Raw genomic sequence first — 20,719 nt, 5'->3', positions numbered from 1 at the left:
AATCCCGCGCAGAGAGAGCGAGATGTTGCCTGCTGGAGCGTCACTCGTAAACTGCGCAATTATAATCCCCACATCATATTATAAACATAATAATGTCTTTTAAAAAATGCTTTAAGTAATAAGCATAGAAATGTGTTAAGCATTTTTAAAATTCATAATATTAAGCAAAGTTAAGTTATTATAATAATGTATAAACAATGTGTTAAGCATTTTTAAAATTCAAAATATTGTGTAATCATATTTAAAATTAATAATATAATATTTTTACAGGCCAATGTGTTAAGCAGTACTGTACGTCGAGTTACGAACGCCGTGCTGGAAGCCCCGCTCGTGCGCCGGCGACCAGGAATGTGTTTACCTGCTGGGTGACAGTGAAAGTGTTTTCCACAGAGGAGCAAGGTCAGGCCATCGCTGCGTACAGGAAAGGAGCAAGCACAAGGAATATACAGAGGTGGAAAAAGAAATAATGTAGACAACACACGGGTAAAAAAGAATGTTGGTTTTATTTAACTTTTGGTATATATATAATAGCCACGTCGCTCATCCACGGTTGGCGGACGACCCCAGGGACACGTCCCCGAAGGCCCCGCCAACAACACAGCACCCGCGGGTAATCCCGCAGAGGATGGTGGCTGTGGCCCACCCTCCACCACCTCCTCCGTAAAGAACAGCTCGGCTATCTCTCTCGGTATAAGGGCCGACATATCATCACATGATACAGCCATCTCGTGTTGGGGAGATCTGCAGAACAATACATACGCAGTAGCTACAGCATACCCCAAGTGTGTAAAACATTTACGTTAAGAATTGTAAAGAGAGAAATTAATTTGGGGTAAAATAAAATACGTCAAGACTTGTGTAAAGTACGTTAAGATCATTCTAACTTTAAATTAAAAAATTCGTTAACATTTCTCTTTGTAAAATAAATTCCATTTTTAAATAGATTACGTTTAGACTTGTAAAGAAAATAAATTACATCAGCCTTTGTAAAAGAGGAAAATTAAATTATATAAACATGTGTAGATAATAAATTCCATTTTTAAAATAGATTACGTTAAGACTTGTAAAGAAAAAAATAACATTAGCCATTGTAAAAGAGGAACATTAAATTACATGTTTAAAACAAAATACGTTAAGACCATTCTAACTTTAAAAAGTATTATATAAATTACGTTAAAATCACTCTAACTTTAAATTAAAAACACGTGTGTATAAAATACGTTTAAATCATTCTAGCTTTAACAAAACACGTAAATTATGTTAACATTTCTTTTTCGTACTGTGACATACCAATAGGTTATTCTCCACGTGCAATGGTGGGAGGATCGGAGCGCTAGGCCACCCCATCACTCGGGACGACAGCATAGCTGAACGTAACAAGGGAAAGGGCTAATCATGGTCCGGGGAAAGGCGTAGGTCCTTATGTCCCCAAGGTAAAGTGCTGACACCATCTTCAGAAAGCCAACGCTTATCATCTCCTGAAGACAATGCTACCTTGGTCACACGCTCCGTAAACACAGTGTGGCCTCGCGATCGGAAATGGTGTTGGGTCGCGAGAACCCGTGAATTTTGAAGCAAGCATTCCAGGTATTGAGGAAACAGGAGTGAACGCAGTGCGCTGGCCTTGATTCCCTTCGCCTTACGCGTAGAAGAACCGTCCTCCATCTTAAACGCGTAAAGCTTCGGGCGAAGACCAACAAACTCCGTGATGACATTGCCAGCGGCCTCATCCTTCATCACCCCCGTTACACCCTTATTAACCAAGGGGAAGCGTTGCTCATTACCTGGAGCATAATTTGAAGTGTCGAAACGTGAAGCTAAATCGGGGCGAATCGAATCGTAAATGTCGTCACACACAACGTGGTAAATTAACGAATCCGTATCCGTGTACAGGAGATGCAGAGACTGTGGAGGGAATTTCTTTTGCATGTAATTATAATGAAAATCGTAGAGAACTAATTTTGATAAATCTAAAATGGCAAAACCTGTGTACAACGGTCTATCAAAGGTAATCGTCCCTTTTTGCATCTCTATGAGGACTAAACTCTCATCGATGATTCGCCGAGCCTTGAATGTCGGACGACCAATCAGCTCAGCCGCCCCATAAATGGAATCGTATATCGGGAAGCGATGCGTATATCCTTATGCTTTCGCGTATTTTCCAAACTTTTTCCGTAAACCGAGTTCGACAGTAATTTAAAAAACGATTTCTCAAAGGGGTTCGCAGCCTGGGCACGACGCTCAGCATTAAAGGCTATATAGTCCCTCATCCAGGCCGCCTGCGCAAACCGCAGCACGCGGTGAACCTGGCCGATGACCGCCCCATACCGAACGTAGTGCCGCAGTGATGTAGCATGAACAATATATTTAGTACGCGGCGCGAGAGTTAACAGTAATTTACTCATACGCCCGTTTGGCGGTACGCCATTCACAGGGGCCAGAGGCAGATCTGATAGGCGATCGTGACAATCATCGGGAAAGGACAAATCTACTTCCGCGAAAAATGATGTATCACCATTGATGTCAACGGTGTTGAAATCCCAACTCGTATACTCATCCCTGGGAACCCATTGGAAATTACCCACAGGAAGCTTATCCAACATTGTGCGAGCATACAGTGCGTTAACATCGAAATAACAGATGAACGAAGACGGAAGGCTCGGGTCGTGACTGGACATGTACACATTGTTAGCTTTCGCGTGACGTCGACTTACGTTTGTAATACCTCCACGAACGGCAGACTCTAGGAAGAGGTATATGTCCGGGTCGGTCACAAGTTCAAGACGCACACCGGTTTTAATTAATAGTGCATCCCATGCGAGCGAGGGAGCGGTAATGTAATGAGCGGGATCAAGCGAATAATGCTGTAGGCAAACGAAACGGAAAGATTCGAATATATCGGCCAGCAAACAAGTATCCACCTTAAGGTAACTAAGTGCGTACTCTTTCAATGTGGCACAATGGAATACGTTCCAAGCCGTTTGAGCGTGAGTATACTCCAGATCACTCACGTCCATGCCACTCATTACGTTATGGAACGCATCCTTGGGTGGTAGCGAGGCAGTCTGCAAATGTTCACTAGACTTAACAAAGTCATAGGGAAACACACCTTTACGCGTAGCTAACTGAAACTGTGCGTCATCTGGAAACATTGAACGGGTGAGTTTCAACTGATCAGGCGTGAGATTGCCAGCGAGTGTTTCCAGAGATGAATTTAAAAAGTTAAGTGAATCAATAAATCGAAGACGCACAGCGCGCACGCCTCCTTGCGCATTACCTGAGACATGTATGTATTTAGTAATACATTTGTAACTCTCTAGAGTTACGCCTAATACTTTGACCTCGCCGGGATTCTCCACAACAAAGGAGCCGTCCGGCTGTGCAATCCGCCGCGAAACTAAATGCTTCATTAAAAAGTGGGCATCATAATTTTGCAAATTATGGAATACTGCGACAAGCTGTTTCTTTTGCATCCTGAAAGCCAGGTTGCACTTCGAATGGGCATAACCACGTATTTCACCAGTCAAATGGCAGTGATCGAGCACCTTCTGCCCAGCCAATACCTTCTTACAGATATGGCAATGTGTTTGACTCGCAAGCCTTGCAGAGACGGCTGGAGTCGGCGTCTTAATAGGAACGGTCTTTGAATATATATCACATACCCACTTTGTCATTGAAACTAATTCGGCGACCATTTCAGCAATACAATTATCACCCTCGAATTGCACATACCTTGTCAAAGAGCTATCGTATCCACACACTAACAAAATGCTGCATGCGTATGGAACATGTTCGTTTACCCGTGTGGTATTAGATGTCTCATCACCGGGTAAACAGGTGGATATTGGCTTAAGGTATGACTCGGTGTCACAGTACGCAATAAAGTCGAGGCGATCCTGTTTTGCAATATTTGTAAACTGTAAATATTTGTTCTCCTCTGTAGGGAAACAGGAACGCACTGCTTGATGCTGGCTGCAGAGAATAGTGTGTGAAGTTAACCTGTCTTCACTTGTAAAGTATTGAAGACAGCGCTCGCAAATCCATTTCTTACTATTACATCGGGACAGTTGGGAATTTAATAATCTGGACAGACTCTTAATTGTTACAAAGTGTAGGTGCTCTGCCGCGCCACTAGAACGAATCGCTAAAATATTTACATGTCTCGCTCTTCGCTCAGAGGATACGCGAAGAGGCTGGATAGAGGATACAGACTTGTCACTAAAACATTCATCAACAATACTACCCTTACTGTCTACGCAAGCATAAACGTTAACGGAAATATTATTGTTCCTCTCGAATGTCTTAATCTGATGGAGAGTAGACGGGAAACTCAAACCAGACGTATTGAAAGCCACAAGTGGATCCGGATACGAACTGGCTCGGCTAATATTGCCTTCCGCAGTCATCACACCTGCCATAACGGCATACAGAAAGCAATGCTGCTCGGGACATTCAATATTGACACAAGCTTTCCTATTGGATAAAAACGTCGGTAATTTTGTGTGCGGCGCGCCAACGGTGAAAGCCCTATAGCTTGAAACATGTACATCCATGTTAATCAATCGCTGTAGAGCCCACCCACTGCCACGAGCAGCGAATTCGCTAACGTTCCTATTGACTTCCGGAATGAATACTGAATCGTAGATTTCCCCTACCTCATCAGAGAGCAGTACCGCGGCTGAGTGGGTTGTAAAATGAAATGTCTCACTCTCGCCTCCCTCCACAGATTCCTTAACAAATGAAGCCGAGAGTGAAATGTAGACTTTAAAAGGGCGTACCAAGACGGAAGTTAAGGCCAGAAAGGGAACCCTACATCTCTGTAGAAACCGGTCCAAATCGGGATCAATAGGCTCAACATCATTACCGATCCGAAAGTCCACTATCCGGTTAGCAAAAGCGGAGTCCAAGATAACACTCTCCAGGGGAGGCAAGTCGCCAGCTTCACGCGGCTCCACCCCGGACGCCCGCGCGCTGTCGCGAGTGTCCGACGTGGAAGCCTCACTGGGACGGGGTCGCTTCGCCTCGGGGGGAGTAGAAATGGCGAGGAGGGGATAGACGGGAAGTTACGTTCAGCGGCACAAAGAATGTTCTGGAAACATAAAATAAACATTTGTTAATATTAAAGGAAAGGGTCTTGAGTGAAGCCCAAGCTACTTGAGCGCAAATTATGTGTCGCCGTAAACATGACTGAGCGACTGTGAACTTGTTACTCTGCGCGCGTCGTAAACGCGACTGAGCGTACTCCCCTCCGCTCCGTGTTGTCATGACAACGAGCCTTTCCCCGCCCGTAGTTGGGGAGGGGAGCCCGCACCGCGGTCGGGGAGGGAGTCCTTCCAGCCGACAGTCGGGGAGGGGAGCCTGCCCAGCCAGCGGGAGGGACCGTGTAGAGACGTAGAGACGTGATTAACTGAAAATGTGTAATACAATTAACACTAGCGGATGAGACTTACCTCACGTAGCATGCGCCGACATCAAATGCAAGCAATCACCTCCTGCCGGCGGTATTTATGCATGCCCAGCTAGGTCAGTCCGGGTCGGACACACTTTCACCACACGTCCGTAAACACGTACGTCACACAGACGTTTTCCATCTTAAGACAAAATTTAGTGTGAACACATTTAAAAAATATATTTATGTGGTTTGCAAGGTCACGAGTAAACACATTAGTGTGGTTTGCAAGGTCAAGTGTGAAGACATTTTCAAAAAATATTTATGTGGTTTGCAAGGTTAAGTGTGAAGACATTAGTTATTTATTTGGTTTGCAAGGTCAAGTGTGGTTGTCAGGGTCAAGTAGAAAGAAAAATACGTCGAGACATTTTTTTAATTTTTTTAATAGCCCACACCCGTTGGAATAGAGTTACAAACTTATTACGTATAAAAGTTACACTGAAGACAATGTTGACGTATAAAATAATACAAAACGTGAAAACAATTTTACGTATAAAAGTTACATTGAAATTAATACAAGTTACACTGAATATATGTTTTTTTACGTATAAAATAATACAAAACGTGAAAACAATTTTACGTATAAAAGTTACATTGAAAGCAATAATACGTATAATTGAAATTAAGTTAAAATGATATTACGTATAAAATAAATTATATTTTCTTTAAAAGGTCTGTAAGTACTTTGCGCAGTGCGGTTCTGGCAATGTCTAACACTCTTTCGTCCATTGCTTGGTCACTGCTCACCGCTGGACCCAGGTCGCCCTCATCCAGGCCCCGCGCTCTGCGGGCGGAAGGGCGGCGTCGGCGTCTCGGCTCTACCGACGGCGGTGAAGTATGGCTGCAGGCGGGCAATGGCGGCTGCGTCTCGAAGGCGTGTGCGTAGACCTCTGCACTTGTTGCGGGTAGAGTTGTATCGGTGCGTAGCATACTAACGCAGCACTCGCCGAAGCCTGGGCAGGGAATCACTTCTAGAGGCAGGTCTTCCGGTCTTGGGTTGTGAATATATTTCGAGTGCACGGTAGAGTCACAGTCTTCCGTAACATGTCTCAACGCGCCCTGACTCCACTCGCTATACTCTACACTGCCTACCCTTGGAGTTACATCTGGATACGTGTTCCGGGGGTTTAAAGCTAGCCATCTTTACACCGTCACTGTTTCCGCACGACTGTTCACGCACGGACCTGCGTGTCTATTTAAAACAATATTTACCAGATGTATAATTATATGTATTATGCAATCACAGCATTCTGAACAGTTCATTGCAGGAGGAGGAGTGGCATCAAACGGCAACGTTTCGGTGCACGACCTATTACTTGGGTATTTAGATACGAAGGCACTGAGAAGTTGTTTAACTTTAATATGTAGGCTCGCCCCAACGGACACAAATGGTGACTACAAGGCGTGTTATGCGTTTGTATCCATCCTGTTGGTAATTGCATGTCATAGCGAGAATGTGATGATCCGGCACATGTCTCGGCGTAACCGGATTCTTCAGCAGGTATTCTGGATGTTTCGAGGTTGTGACGCGTGCATGGGAAGCGTGCATGCGGATGGCTCAAATGGACAATACAGTCTTTACCCTCACACTGAAACACGCTCACACGTTGCACAGTATTATATGGCCGTTTCGGTTCCCACCTCAATCGGAAATGCGTGTTGTCTCTGCAGTACTCGAGGTATGTGAAGGCTTTGATAATGTTTGGATTGTTTGTATCAAAGAAACGTATTCGGTATTCTATACTATGCAAACCCGCATGGGTAAGCATGTATCTTTTTTCGGTAGGGTCAAACATGGTGCATGCCTGCCTTTCACACTGTGTTGGGTCCGGCGGTAGATGCCACAGCGGGTAGAATACAGGATCATCGTGTATGTCTATAGCGTCAGGTATATAGTCTTCATCCCAGCGCCCAACATTATGTCTTATTGTGATCGCTTCGTTCAGAGTCCTTGGTTTGCGGTTACGTAACATTGTTACACGAGGGGTTTGAAGCGGAAGAGTCTACACTGTAGGAAGCTGCACGATGTGTACCATCTACGATTACCATATATGGTATAGTGAATAAATCCACCGCACCTCTCTACCCAACGAACGATAGTCTCTGGCTTCGTGATGCGTGTCAGTTCACACGTTACGGAGGAATAATCGGGGACTGAACTTATAGTTTCAGTGTCGGCTGCTGCCTTAAGTTCTTCTAGCGTTGTGGGGAAAGTAGTATCTGGCCGTATATGGTGTACGACACAGTCTGACAGCTTGCAGGGCGTCTCGAGGATGTCTGGGTTCTCCTCGTCGCAGTCACTCACCCAATGATGATCAAAGTTGCATACGTGTAGCTGAAAATAACCGTCCGGAGTGACACACTGCACGCGACGGAAGCCCGGCGTTACCTCCAGGTAGTGTGCTGTTGGGTCGAATGTCATTCCAACGGGTGTGGGCTACCGTTTACTGGACCACCGAGCTATATTTATACCGACATCTTGTTTTTGTTTTTTACGTTCTCGCCGCTTGCTGCGACCTTGCAGCCTACCCCTCCTCCTCTGACATTTCTGCCTTATCATTGCTCTCGGCAATGTTTTCAACCATCCATGCTCTGAGCAGCGCTGCGTTGTGGCGCGACGATACCGGTCTTGTGCCTCTGCGGTTGTTGCTGTACGTTTTATCTAATATCTTTAATGATGGGCAGCCATATTCACTTTGAACGTCCACTATGCGCACATGTTTGCGACAATGTTTAGCTAGCCAACGTTTCTGTTCGGCTCCGGCGACCATTATAGTTCCACTCAGGTGTGCCGTCAATATGTTTGGCAGGCTTGTGTAGGGAAATATTCCGTCTTCCCATTTCAGATTGTGGAAGGTGTTGGTGAGCCATGTGTTTGTTTGTTGATGTTTTCTAATTAAATGTTCCCACGCAAATGGTGGTTGAAACGAGCGCGTAATGACGTTCCCTTGCGCGTCTGCGATGCTAACTTCCTTAACGATAAACCCATGCTGTGAGAAGAAGCCTTGGAGGTTAACACACTTCGCCATGGCGGCTGAGACACGACTGAACATACATCGCGTTTAGCTCATTATTTTAATACTTTGATCCCTCGGGTTGTACGATACTAATCTATCGTGTAGAATAATTGCGTATGCCTGTGTTAGCGGCGGTATATTGTTTGCTGCGGTATTGTCTATTTTACAATCTATGATGGTTGAGGTCAGTTTTTCGTTTTGACGTGACACGTCGAATACAAAGAGAGGGGCCTTATCTTTAAATCCCTCCGGGTCAAGTAGAGGCGTATTTAGTCTACCGTAGTAGCTCGCTTGAAAGTCCGAGTACATATTATATGCAAGTAGGTAGTATCCATTCGTAAAGTTTATTGCTAGGTCCGAATATGGATACGCCTCGGAATTAAGATAGACCTTGATATTTTGTAAATTACAATGGTCGAATTTAGATTTGTTTGCGGCTAGAACATTATGCCTGCCGGTTTGAAATGCCACTATTATATAACGAGGGCGTTCGCTGGAGAAACTAGATTTTACAGCCCAACTGACGCTCTGTGATGGTGGTAAACTCGGGTAAACTTCTACTCCCCACGATCTGAAAGCCATATCTATGTCGCGGCCTTTTTCAATCATTTTCAACAGCCGTGTGCGCTGGGCAGGGCTTACCGTTACATGCGGAACAAGCCAGTCGATAGATTGCAAACTTTATGTCACTTGCTGTGGCTGATCGCTTGTGTCCATTATAGCGTTAATATAACTGTTTGCAGTGATTATAACGAGTGTTTGTTTACAATTTATTAATATTTGTTTATAGTCTTCTGCAAAGCCTAGCAACTGGTTCAACGGAACGCATATTTCAAACTCGCCTTGCGCTGTAAGTGGTAAACTGTAGTCGCCGTCCGGACACCATCCCGCCATCTTATTTACGGATTTTTCATCACGCGTGCGCGATAAATAGTTTTTCACAGTTGTCACAATTCCAACTTCACGTACCTCGTCGATTGTCACGCCGTTAAGTTCGAATGATATTCGGTTTATCATATGCAGTATACCATTGTTTACAAATTTTGCATTGTCTGGTTTCTGCCCGTTTGGTTTCGTGAATGCACCGCGAATTCGCAGAAACGATTTAGCAATGTGCGTATACACGTCAGAGTTTTGTATCGCTATAACTATCTCGGAGCTTGGCTCGTACGGTCCCGCAATGTATGGTTTGTACGTGTGCATTTCACATTTTGAGACTGCATCGTCAAACTGCGGTGATTGTTGCACATCGAGTATACTATATTCCATTTGGAAATACTTTGAAACCTAATTTTTCTAGGAACCTCACGTTGGCAGGTGTTAACCGCTTGATGTTTGCTTTCGTACTGGCTCTATGCTTGCTCACCCCCGCCCCTTTATGCAAACCAAAGTATCTTACGCCCATACTTTTTTCAAATGTAAGCTTAGTGTAGTCACCTCGTTTCTAAAGTTGATTAATTTACCGTTCTGGTCTACCACTCTAATAACCAACTCTCGTATTTGTTGCACGGTAACCGGACTGTAAATGAGTGTTTGGGGTGTATCACTGAGCTTATATCCTGGAGGAACATTCGGGGAAAATTCATGTATCGTACTGTTTGGTTTTCCATTAAGGAAGCTGTGGCCAATAATATTCGCCGTTATTCTAATCACGTTTACCGGCATCACGTTTACGGGCTGGGTCGACTCGTGAATTTTATTCGCCTCGTAGACTTCCGGTTCGAATCCAAGCATCGGGGCTAGGGAACAGTCGCCGGTGCAGTCGATTTGTGCATTGCTGTGCAATACGCATTGTAGAGTGTTTGGATTACCTTTCAACGAAAACATTACGTCTGTGGGTAGGTGTTGTTTAATATACGTTTTAATGTCTAAGACTTCATAGGAACCTATAGGTAATTTAATTTCTCGCGTCATCTCTTCGTTCTTCAGCTTGTACCTAAACATTCGGTTGTTTTCGTCCACGTTCGGGATGGAATTGTGTACGGTAAAATCCACGAGAGCGAGCTGCCATAACCCGTCACTTACGTCGATCGGTGGAAAGTGTGTTGAACACAGTTCCGATGTGTTTCCACTTAGTATTAGCGTGATAGACATGTTCTTTCGAAGCCGGTTCTCTTATATACCGAGATGAGAAACTTTATGCACAAGTGTCTGCAGTTGAATGAGTTTAACTTTTGCTGTCTATCGTAATTATATGTTATTTTGCAGCCTCTCAGGTATCGCTGCATTTCTAAAGGGGGCGGCAGGTCTCCAAAACTATCGTAATACCGAGCCGTACGACCGGTCTTGGCATACGCTACCCAATGCGTTCCGGGCCCCTTACTCGTATCTAAATTAATAATACCGCTCTCGTTGTGATATGGTTTTGTGGGTAATTTATCCTTCATAAACAAATTTCTAAAATGTGGAATTTTAAATTTTATTATTACTGTCTTTATGTCTGTGGCGGTAAGGGCTCGCTTTGGCAGGTTACTCAGTATCCTCATTTCCTTTTCCCGCCCCTCTTCCTTCTTCTTCTCCGCTTGACCCCTCCCCCTGACTTTGGGTAGGGACGCAGGTATAGGCCCGAACCGTTTTTTGCAAGTGCCCGCATTTTACTATTGTGCTGTGCGTTGTTCACGGTCTTGGCTATACCTGCCGCTCCACCAATCAGGCTGCCTAGCGCTGCCAGCGCTGGGAAAATGAAAGGTAGTAGCCCGCCTTTTTTCGCGTGGTTTTTCTTTGTTGAAACACCGCCGCCAATCTTACGTTTTACTCTCATTATCTTATTGACTCCCCAGGCTGCAATCTTTTCACCGAATTTCGTTGTGGGATTCTTTGCTATTTGTGCGGCTTGGTTCGCTAATATACCGTCGGCTATATGTCTGTCACTTAGGTTATTGCTTTTAGAATAGCTAATATCGTGGAGACGACACGCCTCGTCAAGGGAGTTGACTCCTGTATCGCCGCGTGCTAGCCTCTTGGCGAGTTTCGTTCCCGGACCGCAGAAATTATATCCTGGCAGATGTACTTCTACTGGCAGCTTGTTAATAACAGAGTTTATTATTCCTCCACCTCTTTGTACCTTCTTTCGTGTACAACGCATAACACTATACTGATTCGAGTTGGTATAAGTATGCTGTTTTTATAGTTTTCTGTTTAGTTGCGTAATGGAAGTAGTGCCACAGCGCGAGTCGCTGCCTGTGCGGATTACACAGGCTGATGAAGCCAGTGCTCGCGAGTCGCGGCATGGTTCTTTATTACCGTCGACAATAAGATGTTTGATTGTCGGTCCGTCCGAATGCGGAAAAACGTGTGTCCTACTTAGTTTACTCGAGGAACCGAACGGTCTTCGGTTCGAGAATGTGTATCTATATTCAAAATCGCTGCACCAACCAAAGTATAAACGGCTGGCTACGGTTCTTAGAGCGGTGGAAGGTTTAGGATTTTTCCCGTATACGGAAAATGCTGATGTGGTACCTCCTAGCGAGGCCAGGGCCAATTCGGTGTTTGTGTTTGACGATATAATGTGTGAGAAACAAGGAATCATACAACAGTATTTTTCTATGGGTCGACACGCACATGTTGATTGTTTTTACCTAGGTCAAACTTATGGCAGAATACCTAAACATTTGCTTCGTGATAATGCGAATGTTATCGTTTTTTTTCCGCATGGATATGCTTAATTTGCGACATGCCTAAGATGATCATGTAAACAGTGATATGGAGTTTCGCACGTTTAAGGATATGTGCTTCTTGTGTTGGAAAAATGAACATGGTTTTCTTGTTATCGTAAAGGATTATCCTTTACTTAATGGCAGGTATCGTTGTGGTTTTGATCATTTTATTGTTGCGAGTCATTGAAGGATGTCCTACAGCGTATCAAAGTTTGGAGGTGGTCCTCTGAAACGTCAGCTTGACTCGTGTATATCTCGCGATCTTGATGGGAATTGCGATTTGGGCGGAAAACTTTTAAAGCGTGTGGGTATGCCAAAGGATGCTGGGGATGGCGCGAGTAAACATTATATTGACTCGGTCGCGAGTGTAGTCACTCGCACGGTGACGGAGGAGCTGTTGCGTCGCTTTACGGAGCTCAATTTGTCGTTAGTCAATGTACGGGATGTGCAGGTTGGTATTATCGAGTTTTTACGTAATATGGAGGTGAAGGAACATAGCTGTGGACCAAATCAATTCTCGTCTGTCGGTACTGCCAACAAAGTTGGGTGATATGTATGTTACTTTGTTGGAGAATAAACTCGATCTATTTGAGAATGCGATTATAGAAAAGGTAAACAGTATCTTGGCGGAACTGATATTGAAACTTACCGCTAGTGGCGCTGACATTTCGCAACGTGTTTCTCAATTGGCTCGTACTATTGGTGTTGTTAAGAATGGTGTTGATGGATTGGTTTCTGCATCGACTGCGAGGACTGTTGCTAAGCGGCCCACACCTCAGAGACCGCTTCCTAAAACTTAGACATTTTGTATATAAAAAGGCTTTATGCCGTATGGTTATCTTCAGTCATGTCTGCCGAGGCAAACGCTTTAGATCATGTCATACGGAACATACATGCCAAATATATTTTGGTTAAGCGAGCGCGAATGGAGAGGGATGCGATTAATCAGGAAATGTTCAAGTCTGTTAATTCGCGTTTGGATAGTCTTAGACAGTCGTTTGTGCAGTCTATCCCGCAACGTGATATTGTTCCGAAACAAGAGTCTTCGGAGGTGAAGCCGGAACCGGTAATGAGTGATGGTTATGATTCTGACACTAGTATACGTCGCAATGTTATGAATGATTCATTGGGTAAATTACAGTCTTACTTACGGAGCTACAACCTTCGCTCGGGTGATGGGACCTACGGTCTCTATAAACGCAACAACCATTGGTTCTTAGGGGATACGGAAGTATTTTTTCACGATAATAATTTAATTCGCGTCAACGAAGAATTGATACAGCCTGCTCCCGGCTTATTCGAATTATTGTTCTGCCGAGTGCCGCACACCTACTCCGATTCTGCCTTAAAACAATACGGACATTTACTAGATATTACAAATGCCTATTATAAAAGAAATAATCCTGCGACGAAACGATATAAAAGCGAAACGCATGCAAAGTTTGATATCATTAAAGGATTGTTTCCGAATATTGACTCATCTCAGCGAGGAAGTGGCTTGTTACAAAAAACATTGGATTTGCAACGCACAAAGCAATTTATCTATTGGGACAACCCGAACCAACTTATTGCTCGCCTCAGATTACTAATGGCCTCGCAAGCTGCTGGCCATACCGGACATAGCAACGAGGTGATATCTATTCTTGAAGAGTTGAAGGAAGCTGGATATATCGTAAAATGAGTGTTGCGCAACGTGGGATTTCTAATGAACTGCATCGCGGTGTTCGCAGAATTTTTCCTCGTAGACCTGTGTTGACATATGGGCTTCGCGATTTATTACAGATTGATTTGGTGGAGATGATTCCGTACAGCAGGATAAATGGCGGTTTCAAGTACATCCTTACTGCTATAGATGTCTATAGCAAACGTGCATATGCGGTTCCAGTTAAACGAAAGACGGGAATATTAGTCACCGCGGCCATGAAGAGTATTTTAAATGATGCGGGAAGTTTTAAGAATATTCAAAGCGACGCTGGAGCGGAATTTTACAATAAACATTTTCATGCCTTAATGCAAAAGTATGCAATTAATCACTACTCTAGTTATAGCGAAGTCAAGGCGTCTGTTGTAGAACGTTTTAATAGGACTTTAAAGGATATGCTTTACCGTGAGTTCTCGGCACAAGGCAATTATAAGTGGCTTACACTTTTACCGAAATTACTTTCTGTCTACAATAATAGGTTCCACCGCACTATAGGCATGGCTCCGAATGCTGTGAGGGATAACTCTTTGCTACAAACAGTTTACAGGTATGTTAAGAAAATAGATTCTAGATGGTTAAAGGCTCGCGTGGGTTCGTACGTACGTATATCAAAACACAAGACAGTGTTTGAGAAGGGTTTCAAACCGAGGTGGTCGCACGAAGTTTTCTGAGTGGTCAGAGTTATGAATAATTTTCCATGTGTGTTTCATTTGAGTGATTTGGACGGTAATGAAATTAAAGGCGGATTTTATGGTCCTGAGATTCAGGTAACTGCGTACCCCGATACTTATTTAGTGAATAAAATTCATAAAAAGTGTGGCGAACGTTTCCTAGTGTCGTGGAAAGGTTTTCCCATTTCCGTAAAGACTTGGATTAATTACCGTGATGTTAGCCGGTAGGTTTGTGGGTCTTTCCCTCCGGCTTTTGTTTTTTGGCCTCGCCGCCTGTGTCCGACATAACAACTTGCCCCCTGGGGCGTTCGCGGACGAGTCCCGGAGTGGCGCTTTCACTTTCCCCCTCCGGCCACGCGCCGCATCGGTAAACACTTTCACTTGCGCCAGACTCTGTCAACAGGTCCCCTCAGACGCATCGCGGCCACCGGTGTGAGAACATGCTTGCGGCTCCCTACACGACATTTAATTTGTTACATGTCGCCGGGGTGGGTGGGGGTGCGTTCCGGTGAGTTTTTATTTTATGTATGCTTATTAGTATGTTTCAGAGCGCTATTTGGAGGGATAGAACTGTTTATTTATTTTAACTTTGCGTTCTTTTTTTTTTTTTACTATGCCTATATAGTTTATTTCTGGCATTCATGCCGCAGCTAATTACTTAACGCTTCGTGTTACCTGTAGGGGTCCCTTAATACATTCCTGGTCGCCGGCGCACGAGCGGGGCTTCCAGCACGGCGTTTGTAACTCGACGTACAGTACTGCTTAACACATTGGCCTGTAAAAATATTATATTATTAATTTTAAATATGATTACACAATATTTTGAATTTTAAAAATGCTTAACACATTGTTTATACATTATTATAATAACTTAACTTTGCTTAATATTATGAATTTTAAAAATGCTTAACACATTTCTATGCTTATTACTTAAAGCATTTTTTAAAAGACATTATTATGTTTATAATATGATGTGGGGATTATAATTGCGCAGTTTACGAGTGACGCTCCAGCAGGCAACATCTCGCTCTCTCTGCGCAGGATTTTTGAGGTTATGTTTCTTTAGTCATAGCTAATATGGCGGGGCCTTTAAGCATGTATTTGTTAAAGACATATTGGTTAAGCATATTTGCGGGGGTTTTAGACATACTTGGGGTGGGGGTTTATAGACATTTTTTTTTTTTCGAAATTTAAATATGGCGGCGGTTGTGGAGTGGTGGGGGGGGGTCTATAGGCATAGCGATATTTTATTTTTCGAATTTAAGCATAGCTATTATTTCTTTTTCGAAATTTAAACATGGTGGCGATTGTGGAGTGGTGGGGTCTATAGGCATAGCTAGTATTTTTTTAAAGACATGGCGGTTAAGCATAATGGCGGTTGTGGGGTGGGGGGGTTTGCTTTTAAAGACATAGCTTCTTTTAGGCATAGCTTCTTTAAAGCATATGTTCGTTATTTAATTCCCCATACTTCATCAGGTCCCGTGGTCTAGTGGTCAAGGCGTCCGTCTCCTAACCACGACGTTGGTGCGTCCCCGGGATCGAATCCACCCAGTGCCCAGGTTTTTTTGTATACAATTCCCGCCTTCGGAGCGACGGTGGCGCGTTCCGGTAACTAAAGGCTGAACTAAGATGGCGGCCTCCAGCAGACGGTGGCGCGCCCTGGTAACCAATGTCAACAACAATGGCGGCGCCCACATGACAAAATGGCGGCGCCCATGGGGGTACTGGCGCGGTGTTTACATTTCTATGTTTACATCGTCCCAGTATCCTTATGCTCCTCCTACTTGCAAGGTTTTCCCATTTCCAAGATACTTACTGAAACAGTGCAGATTTTTGCAACATTACATAATTGTGTCTGGAACAGTTATGCTAGGAATGTGTAATTATAAATAATGCTAGTACCCAGGAACTGACGGTGAGTGTTCAGTGCTAGCTTACTTAAACAGTGCAACATTACAGAGATATGTTTGGAACTGTTATGTCGAGGCTTGACAGTAGCCAGGAACTGGAATTGAGTGGTCGGTGCTGGGTTACTGAAACAGTGCAACATTAGAGAGATGCGTGTTTGGCACTGTCACGCCGAGGCATAACAGGGAGTGAGTGGTCGGTGCTGGCTTACTGAAACAGTGCTACACTACAGAGATGTGTTTGGCACTGTCACGCCGAGGCATGTCAGGCAGTGAGTGGTCGGTTGCAGGCGGACCAGTCGTTCCTGCGAGGACCGCACACGCGGCAGTCGGGCCGCGAGGCGCTGGAGACCTCGGTGCTGGGGCTGGAGTTCAGGGTGGCGCCGAAGCACTTCAAGCGAGGCGACATGAAGCTCAAGTGCCTGGCGACCATCGCCACCGTGTACTGGCGCAGCAACGAGGAGAGCGTGGAGGGCGACCGGCCCCAGAGGGCGCCGGTGCTGGAGAGCCGCGAGACGGTGCCGCCCAGCAAGTCGCGAGCCGACCGCGTGCAGGGTGAGTGGCCTTCTCTCTGCCATTCCCTCTGTTGGCCTCTAGGGAGTCACTGCCATTCCCTCTGTTGGCTTCTGGGGAGTCACTGCCATTCCCTCTGTTGGCTTCTGGGGAGTCACTGCCATTCCCTCTGTTGGCTTCTGGTGAGTCAGTGGCATTCCCTCTGTTGGCTTCTGGGGAGTCACTGCCCTTCCCTCTGTTGGCCTCTGGGGAGTCAAGAGTGGCATTCTCTGCCATTCCCTCTGTTGGCTTCTGGGGAGTCACTGCCCTTCCCTCTGTTGGCCTCTGGGGAGTCAAGAGTGGCATTCTCTGCCATTCCCTTTGTTGGCTTCTGGGGAGTCAAGAGTGGCATTCTCTGCCATTCCCTCTGTTGGCTTCTGGGGAGTCACTGCCCTTCCCTCTGTTGGCCTCTGGGGAGTCAAGAGTGGCATTCTCTGCCATTCCCTTTGTTGGCTTCTGGGGAGTCAGTGGCATTCTCTGCCATTCCCTCTGTTGGCCTCTGGGAAGTCAAGAGTGGCATTCTCTGCCATTCCCTCTGTTGGCTTCTGGGGAGTCAGTGGCATTCTCTGCCATTCCCTCTGTTGGCTTCTGGGGAGTCAAGAGTGGCATTCTCTGCCATTCCCTCTGTTGGCTTCTGGGGAGTCAAGAGTGGCATTCTCTGCCATTCCCTCTGTTGGCTTCTGGGGAGTCACTGCCCTTCCCTCTGTTGGCCTCTGGGGAGTCAAGAGTGGCATTCTCTGCCATTCCCTCTGTTGGCCTCTGGGGAGTCAAGAGTGGCATTCTCTGCCATTCCCTCTGTTGGCTTCTGGGGAGTCAGTGGCATTCTCTGCCATTCCCTCTGTTGGCCTCTGGGAAGTCAAGAGTGGCATTCTCTGCCATTCCCTCTGTTGGCTTCTGGGGAGTCAGTGGCATTCTCTGCCATTCCCTCTGTTGGCTTCTGGGGAGTCAGTGGCATTCTCTGCCATTTCCTCTGTTGGCCTCTGGGGAGTCAAGAGTGGCATTCTCTGCCATTCCCTCTGTTGGCTTCTGGGGAGTCAGTGGCATTCTCTGCCATTCCCTCTGTTGGCCTCTGGGAAGTCAAGAGTGGCATTCTCTGCCATTCCCTCTGTTGGCTTCTGGGGAGTCAGTGGCATTCTCTGCCATTCCCTCTGTTGGCCTCTGGGGAGTCAGTGGCATTCTCTGCCATTCCCTCTGTTGGCCTCTGGGAAGTCAAGAGTGGCATTCTCTGCCATTCCCTCTGTTGGCCTCTGGGAAGTCAAGAGTGGCATTCTCTGCCATTCCCTTTGTTGGCTTCTGGGGAGTCAGTGGCATTCTCTGTCATTCCCTCTGTTGACTTCTGGGGAGTCAGTAATATGACCAAAAGTCATTGAACTGGGATCCGGAAGATATGTGACATTGTAGTATTTGTAAACGCTTGCAAGAGGTAGTTGAATTGTAAGCATTATTCCGGTTTTGACCTAAACTGTTCTTCAGAAAATTTGGAAAATAATTTTCGGTCTACTGTCAGCTACCCATTTGGTATTAACTTTTTTTTAAAAAATATCATTAATATTAGAAACAACTTTTCTGGTTTTAATACTACCAGGAACATTTTTTTAAAGAGTAAATATCACCATACTGAATATATTTTGTAAATATTATGGGTACAATGGAGTTCCGAGCACGTAATAATACGAGTGTAGTTCCAGTGATTAATTTTTCGGATAATGTGTTGGGCGATGCAGCATGAACGGAATCTTCTGTAGATCTAAAATATTTTCTGGATGAAATGGTGTTTCATAGTAATCCAGAATGCAATGACACATAAACCGAGGCCTGGGCTATAGAAAGTTCAAGGGAGTGATGCCAGTGTTCTTACAAAACCTATTCCAGATAAACTTCAGGTAAATACTTCCCCCAAGTATTCTCACAATACAAGAGCAAACTATCAGGGGGTTCAATATCATGCTGGCACAGGTGATCAATAATAAAACATTATAATTAATATCAGGGTGTGCACCTACCTACTGGAATCAGTAATTATCACTTAAACATTAGGGGAAATATCAGGCGTGCCAAATACTCTGTAACAAGTGATCATCAATTAATAATTAGGAGCAATATCAGAGCATGCAACATTTTCCTGAAAACAGTGATTGTCAATCAAACATAAGTAACAATGTCAGGTCGTTCAACATCCTGTTCGAACCAGTAATCATCAATTAATAATGAGGAGAATATTCAGAGTTTGTAAAATCCTGCTGGAACCAGTGTTCGTCAACTAAACAGTAAGAGCAATATTAGGGCATTCAACATCCTTTAAAACCAGTGATTATAAATTAACCATTAGAAGCATTATCAGCGTGTTCAACGTCCTGCTGGAATGAAATTAGAAATATTTTTGTTTATGACAAATACGACCTGCGGGTATTTGATTTACAACCTCTTGACGAGGGGGTGCGGAAAACCATCATAATGGAAAACTACCATTATTTAAATGGACCAGAGGTAATTATACTGTAATTTCTTATACACTCCGTGGATTGACTACACCAGCTTTTCTCTCAGATTAGTGTATAGAATTCGTCGGTAGGTAGGGCTGCCAACCACAGCAGTTCCTTAGGTTAACTTAAGTCTGCAGATAGCACTTCTGACTGCAACATTCTGTAGTTGTAATCATAAGTCATATCAACAGACGTTTCCAAAAAATATGTTATAGGGGGCAGCAATGTATTCTTATAACCACGATGTTAAAAAAATTAATGGAAAAATTCCCGTTTTTATCTCCTTTGCGATAGTTTTCCATTATGGTTATCATCACATTGTTTCGAAGAGGCCAAGGGGAACAGTGCTGTTATGGTAGTTTTTCCCCGCCCTTTATATATAATTTTGGTATACCTCTTAGTGATTTTTTTTCCGCAACACTGAATTGAATTTTTTATAAAAAAAAGTTGTCTTTTTTTTTTTGCTATTTTTTTTAAAAGGAGGCGTTGTTTTCTGTATTAGCTAACCCATGCGCGCAAAACTAAGTTTCCAATCAATTTTGATATTTTACCCTTGCGAATATCGGATGTAAAATTAAGCCCCTTTTTCGGCCACGGAGTCCCTGTCACAGAGCTTTTTTTGTTTGTAGTTTTTTTTTTTTTTTACTTCGCGTTTTTACCCGCAGTTTTACTCGCTGCGAGTTTCCGTTCGGTGCCTCTCTTCTGCCCCCTCTTCAACAGACACCCCCCCCCCTCTCGCCAAAAGACTCTGCCCAACCAACCGGATACTGCCGACAGCCTCTCGTTCGATTGCGGGCCGGATTAATTATTCAGCCTGTGTCGAAGTTGCCGCCGCCGTTAAAGTGTAAGCTTACGCGCCGGAGACCAAATTAAATATCCTCCGGGCAGGAAGGTCGCTTTCCCGCACAGCGCGCCAGCTACCACGAACACACACACACACACACACACACACATCTCCCTGCGAGCTGAAGTTTGTCTTCGGTGACATTATGTTCTCGTGGCGTGTGCGAGTTAGCTTTCTATAGTTTGTTAACAGCCCGCCTGCTTCTGCAAATGTTCCGACTAAAGGTGCCTCGGAAAATTTCCTCTCCTTTACGGGCCGTGGCGGTTAAATCATTCAACCTGGTGAGATTTTACGAGGTGGTTTAAGCTCGCTGTAAGCATGTCACGTAGATACTGGGAAAGTTTGCAGGCTGAAAGGCTGTAAACTTGTCATCCTACACGGTGAAATATTAGATTGTGTTTTGCAACTAGTCGACTGTTCTTAATATCACTATCAAAG

At 44.6% G+C, this 20,719-nt stretch overlaps 1 protein-coding gene across 1 annotated transcript in view; it reads left to right on the top strand.

Moving 5' to 3' along the window:
* Window positions 1–20,719, top strand: part of LOC134538500 (uncharacterized) — a 345,010-nt gene that overhangs the window by 301,691 nt on the left and 22,600 nt on the right. The window contains exon 5 of the mRNA XM_063379875.1: window positions 16,693–16,957. Within this exon, the coding sequence (XP_063235945.1) occupies window positions 16,693–16,957 (265 nt within the window). The remainder of the gene's footprint in view (window positions 1–16,692; window positions 16,958–20,719) is intronic.

This window comes from Bacillus rossius, chromosome 13 (assembly GCF_032445375.1).
Source record: "Bacillus rossius redtenbacheri isolate Brsri chromosome 13, Brsri_v3, whole genome shotgun sequence".
In the NCBI taxonomy this organism is placed as follows: domain Eukaryota; kingdom Metazoa; phylum Arthropoda; class Insecta; order Phasmatodea; family Bacillidae; genus Bacillus; species Bacillus rossius.
The sequence above is the reverse complement of the archived record's forward strand: the minus strand, read 5'-3'. Positions and strand labels throughout refer to the sequence as shown.